The sequence below is a fragment of the Buceros rhinoceros genome, unplaced genomic scaffold (genome assembly GCF_000710305.1).
Source record: "Buceros rhinoceros silvestris isolate BGI_N320 unplaced genomic scaffold, ASM71030v1 scaffold26759, whole genome shotgun sequence".
Lineage (NCBI taxonomy): Eukaryota > Metazoa > Chordata > Aves > Bucerotiformes > Bucerotidae > Buceros > Buceros rhinoceros.
The window spans coordinates 4,090-4,557 of record NW_010432486.1 but is presented as its reverse complement, the minus strand read 5'-3'; the positions used below and the strand labels follow the sequence as shown (position 1 = coordinate 4,557).

Sequence of the window (468 nt, the reverse complement as noted above, 5' to 3'; positions counted from 1 at the left end):
TTCCGACAGGCTTGGGCAGCTGTGTTTTCTCCAGTCCATAGGCCTCCAATTCAAGACTAAGTGTCTTCCATCGCACAATGTATTTTTGCTGCTGTAAAACTGTCATCTTGTCTTGAGGATGGTATCAGGCTCTTCAAGGACTGCTGAAATAAGTGTCCTAATTGAAATGACCACCTGTGATCTCCTCTGTGGTGATACCTTTGTTTCTTCAGACAAATATTGGTGGTGTATGAATTTTGAAACCACACCAAGTATTCCTGACATTTTACTTGGCTCTGTCCGTCCAACACCAGGGTAAAGCCACTCCATCTGTAATCAGTAACTGAAAAAGAATCCTCCTTTTCAAATGCTTGGCTTCAGATGTGACTCTTGAGTGAAGGTTGCGGAGCCAGTTATGAACTATGGAAGAAGGCTCCATCCTTGCAAATGCTGGGCAGTTCTCTGAACAACTGAAACAGTGTTCCTGGG

The 468-nt window shown here is 44.0% G+C and overlaps 1 protein-coding gene across 1 annotated transcript in view; it reads left to right on the top strand.

Annotated features, from left to right (window-relative positions):
* PEX26 (peroxisomal biogenesis factor 26) overlaps positions 1-60 on the top strand; it is a gene marked incomplete at its 5' end in the record, with an annotated part of 2,665 nt that extends 2,605 nt beyond the window's left edge. Inside the window, one exon of the mRNA XM_010143805.1 lies at positions 1-60. This exon is cut by the window's left edge and continues 3 nt beyond it. Within this exon, the coding sequence (XP_010142107.1) occupies positions 1-60 (60 nt within the window).
* Between the last annotated feature and the right edge of the window lie 408 nt (positions 61-468).